Source organism: Malania oleifera, chromosome 2 (genome assembly GCF_029873635.1).
Source record: "Malania oleifera isolate guangnan ecotype guangnan chromosome 2, ASM2987363v1, whole genome shotgun sequence".
Taxonomy (NCBI): Eukaryota; Viridiplantae; Streptophyta; class Magnoliopsida; order Santalales; family Ximeniaceae; genus Malania; species Malania oleifera.
The window spans coordinates 131,721,215-131,726,045 of record NC_080418.1 but is presented as its reverse complement, the minus strand read 5'-3'; the positions used below and the strand labels follow the sequence as shown (position 1 = coordinate 131,726,045).

Genomic DNA, 4,831 nt, shown 5'->3' with positions numbered 1-4,831 from the left:
GTGAAATGGGCTAATTTGGGTATAAAATGGGCAATAAGAATGGGATTTGGGCTGGATTTCAAAAATCAAAATTCAATTGGAGCCCATTTTAAAAAATTGATGGGCGATCGGGCTTCGGAGAGCTATTCTCACCATTACAATTTTGGAATACTAGCTAGTCATGCTCTTCTAATTAACTAGAGATCACTATAGACACATCTGTTGGTAGAATGTCACATATCATTTAATAATTTAATTTTGTTCATCTTCAATTCCTTCAGCTTTCAACCACTTTCATGTTGTGGTTGTGGGGGAGAATGAAAACAATAATATTGAAGAATTTGTTCATGCATGTGCTTCCATCTTTCAATCATATCACTTAGAAAATCTTATTCCAATATAATATTATAGCATAAATAGCTTTTCCCATGAACAAGCCTTTATTACAGTGAGATACACCAGAAGCTAGCCACTCTCCCACAAGATCCGTATATGAAAAATACGAATTTAATTAAAGCTAATTTGGTACTTGGGTTGTTTGTCAGGCGAGAAAAGACCAAAGTGCTGCTCCGTGGGAGCACCCGGCTTCTTATTCTCATCAAACATGGCAAACAAATAAGTCTGGATTGCTCGTCCAGGCTTCTTGGGGGTTCCGCCTGATCCCTTAACATGATCAATCAAGTTCTTGTTATAAGTCCCTGCATTCTCCGTCGTCGCCGCCGCCTCGCCGGCCGACGGCCACCCGCTCTCCGACACAACAATTTCCACGTTCGCGCCGTTGGACTTCTCGAGAGCAGAGTATAGAGCATCCATTAGGGCATCAAAGAGGTTCCGGTAGTCGAGGTTGCTGTTCGGGTCATGGACGACGACGCCGGGGGCGGTGAACAAGGCGTACTGAAGTTGGATATTTTGGGGATCACCGATGTAACTAATATAGGGGTACACATTGGCCAGAAGCGGGGAACCGTTGCTGGCGAGAAAGGTTATAATAGGGTTTATGTAGGTTTTTGCGTCGTCCTTAAAGGATCCGTCAGAGGGCGGGTAGGAGGTGCCGAGGAGGCCAAACTCTATGGCGGTGGAGACTTTGATCTGGTCTTGGAGGCCGGCGGAAGCGATGGCGTTGTGGACGTTTTGCATGGCGGGGAGAACGTATTTGGACTCAGCGTCGCTGGGCTTGATCTCGTTGCCGACGGCGATGTACTTGAATTTGACATCGGGAGAAAAGCTCTTGACGTTGGTTTGGACCCAGTCGGCGGCGACCGAAGGGTTTGAAGCGAGGGATTGGAGTTTGTCTTTGGGGACATCTAGGATGAGATCTATGTTGGATCCTTTAAGGGCTTGAAGGACGGATTGATCTGGATCATAGATTCGCATTTGGGCGATGACGTTGGATTTGTAGAGATCTATAACTTCTGACGCCGGCGGTAGGTTATCACCGTTTCTTCCGTAGCATACTCCGATGGATTGTGTCCCTGCGTGGGTATTAACTAATTATTGATCTATGCATGCATGCATGTTAATTTATTAATTTGTTGAGTTCATCAAGAAAGAAATTAAGTAGAGGTCAATGTTAATTGGGATCCCCCATAAATGTAAGATAAAAGAATGCATGCATGCGGGATTACATCATGTGTGTATATATATATATATGAGAGAGAGAGAGAGAGAGAGAGACCTTTCATTTGGGAGCTAAGCATGGAGAGTCCAAGAAGCAAGATGAACATAGCGGCCATAGGAGGCCTGTAGCAATTAATACGTATTGTTGCTGGAAAGAACGATATAGCCATGAAGACACAGCCCTTGATACTCGATCAATAAAGGTATATATTTTAGTGTATATTTATAAATTCATTCAGCTGCCCATTTGTGTTATTATGCATATAGAGGGGCAACGGCTGCAGTGTGCGTCGGTGCTTTGGGTTTAATTTAGGTGAGGATATTCGGAGTCATGTAGTAGCCAGAATTGCCCCAGTCAATACTCCAAGGCAGAAATCAAAAGCCATAACTCGGCGTCGGGCTTGAAAAGTCCTCTCTCTGTAGTAAAATTGGTGAAGACTTGCTCTCACCTCCCTCTCTCTCTCTCTCTCACCCGTCAAATACTGCAAAGACTACCTGGTCTTAGTCTTCAGTTCTGAATATGTTAGGAACAGGCCCCGAAATTCTTCAGTTTAATTAATATATATGGGGAAACAGCAACTTATTAAAAAAGTTGGAGACTTGTTTGGAAACATAAATCTTAAATTTGAATTAAGGATTATTACTACATCTTATTCAACTTCAATATATCTCCTAATCCAAATTCTGTCCAAACATAAGATTAGAGTTATTGAATCTTGGTCTAACTATGTATATAAATTTCTTCCTTTTTTTTTTCTTTTCCTTGCCTCAAACAAAATCATCGAGCCAAATAGACACTTAGATGTTTATACTTATTATATTTTTCATTAAAATTTAACTAAATTATCTACCCTATTAACATGAAAGAATTCTTTTTCAAAAGAAAGAGAGGTTTTGTTAATTATAATCATGAATAAATACATTCCAATAACAGCTAAAAAAAGTTGAAAAGAAAAACATTACCAACTATTTAAAACATATGAAGAAGAATTATCGCTAAGTTGCTGGGTTGAAAAGAAAAACATCACCACTCAATGTCCAAAGGAGAAGGGATGTGGTCTCTCACCACTCACTCACAAAGAGGGAACAAGCTTAAATCTTAAGTACAAGATAATAACTCTTGATTCAATTCAAAATATTTGATGTCTCTAATAACTTACATGCCTAACTATATATAGAGATGTTGGAACAACCCTCCAACCATAGGTAAATAAAATATAACAAAGCTTTGAATGGAAAATGATAAAGTGAAACCAAAAAGTCAAAAAAGTAGAAATTTCAAAACAAAGTCTCATTCTTCGGCATTCCAGATGTTCAATACTTTGAATTTGCTCACCTGCCATATACCAATTTAAATTTATGAAAGTCTTCTTTGCAACACGCTTGGAACCACTCCATTTGGACTTTTGTGGTGAAGGTTATTGCATATTTGGTGAAAGTGTACAATTGTCCATGTAATGCAGAATTTCTAGACGAATGACTACTGTTATTGGACTGCCAACTTGTGCACATTTTGAACTTCATGCGTTTCCCTATACCCATAGAAAGGTATAGGAGTCTTCTTTCCAACCCAGTTGGAATCAGGTTATTTGGGCCTTTGTAAATGAAGTTATGCATTTTTTTTGTAAAGGTGTGTAGTTGCCTTCATCCTAGTTAATGTATCAACATGACACTATCTCAGCGAATGTTATGTTTGGGGATTGTTGATCGCCATCAATAAATGGAGTAAAATTAATTATTTTATTTTACATACAAAGGTGAGCCAAATTCAATGGAAACCAAATTACTTGAATTAACCCATCCAATTCGGTCGATTCGATTCGATTTTGATTTTACGTAAAATTTGAGTTTTGGTTCGGTTTGGGGTAATTTTAGTTTTGGTTAACTGAATTAAATAATATATATATATATATATATATATATGTATAAATCCAATTGGGAGGGGGATTTCATTAGGGTTCCTTTCATGTAACGACCTATCTAATTTCCACTTATATTTTTTTTTTCCACATACTAGCCTGCCAATAATCATAATTACCACATACATAATCCACCAAGACCTGTGGGTGCTGGGAAATAAACCTGTCATATGAATCTGACACCCTAGCAACGGAAGACTACATCATATACATATCAAATAGTCCAACAAACACAATACCAGAGTTATACAAAAATCTGTCATATTCAAATACACACATCCCAACATGCACATAAAGTTCCCTAGGATCACTACCCTAAAATCCATCTAACCCTAGTGGAACGACTTACCCTTCTGGCAGGGTAGACTCAGGCAACTCATATCGTTGCGACTCATATTCACTTCCCTACATTGATACCCGGAAAATATTTTAAAACTGGGTGAGACACCCTCACTAATAGGAAATACACTAACTATCAGTGGTTGGCAACAGGTACTTTCACATGCTCATAAGCCATATCTGTATCATAATCATATCCGACGAAATCTGTACTGATAATACGAATAATATATTCCTGTCGAAGTAGCATCCATGTCTTAACGTATAATCGGACATGTAAAACATCTTATATCACTGTATCCTATGTGAAATAAATCACACTATGGCGATAGCTTAGCTGATGCCATTATATCCCACCCACAGGACTGGCATTTGCACGGACCACGAAGGCGGGACCTAGCACTAGCTGACCGACCATGCTATAAAACAACAAAAAAAAAAACCAAAAAAAAAAACAAAAAAAAAAAACAAAAAAACAAAAAAACAAAAAAAAAAAAAAAAAAAAAAAAAAAAAAAAAAAAAAAAAAAAAAAAAAAAAAAAAAAAAAAAAAAAAAAAAAAAAAAAAAAAAAAAAAAAAAAAAAAAAAAAAAAAAAAAAATGAAAAAAAAGAAAAAAAAAAAAAAAAGGGAAAAAAAAAAAAAAAAAAAACAAAGGAATAAAAAAACGAAAAAAACAAACAAAAGAAAAAAGAAAATAAAAATACAGAAGAAAAAACAAAAAATACAAAAAGAGAAAAAAAGATAAGAAGATCAATATAAGTCTGTAAGTACGATGAGTCCGCCCTACCCTAGTGCGGACTGCCAGGGGGGCATTTACAACTTTGCACTATAGCCACATCGACAGCCAATCTCCCACAGTCCCTTGCGGCATGTGGTAGCACTAATATAATCTGAATACATATATGGCTACGGTACCGTACTCCTGAAAACTGAACTAAACTAAGTCATCCGGGTACTGATATCATATACTATACCAT

The 4,831-nt window shown here is 37.3% G+C and overlaps 1 protein-coding gene across 1 annotated transcript; it reads right to left on the bottom strand.

The window, feature by feature from the left end:
• Positions 1 to 358: 358 nt before the first annotated feature.
• On the bottom strand, positions 359 to 1,712 carry LOC131147793 (glucan endo-1,3-beta-glucosidase-like). The gene is made up of 2 exons (XM_058097369.1): positions 1,655 to 1,712; positions 359 to 1,451 (listed from the first exon to the last, which is right to left on the bottom strand). Exons 1-2 carry the CDS (start codon positions 1,710 to 1,712, stop codon positions 487 to 489), a joined length of 1,023 nt encoding a protein of 340 aa, XP_057953352.1. The 3' UTR covers positions 359 to 486.
• Between the last annotated feature and the right edge of the window lie 3,119 nt (positions 1,713 to 4,831).

Bases quoted from the DNA above. Each gene is read 5' to 3' on its own strand.
- LOC131147793 (XM_058097369.1), bottom strand. From the start codon at position 1,712: ATGGCCGCTATGTTCATCTTGCTTCTTGGACTCTCCATGCTTAGCTCC. The intron at 1,452-1,654 runs GTCTCTCTCTCT...ATACCCACGCAG, and splicing joins GCTTAGCTCCCAAATGAAAG to GGACACAATCCATCGGAGTA.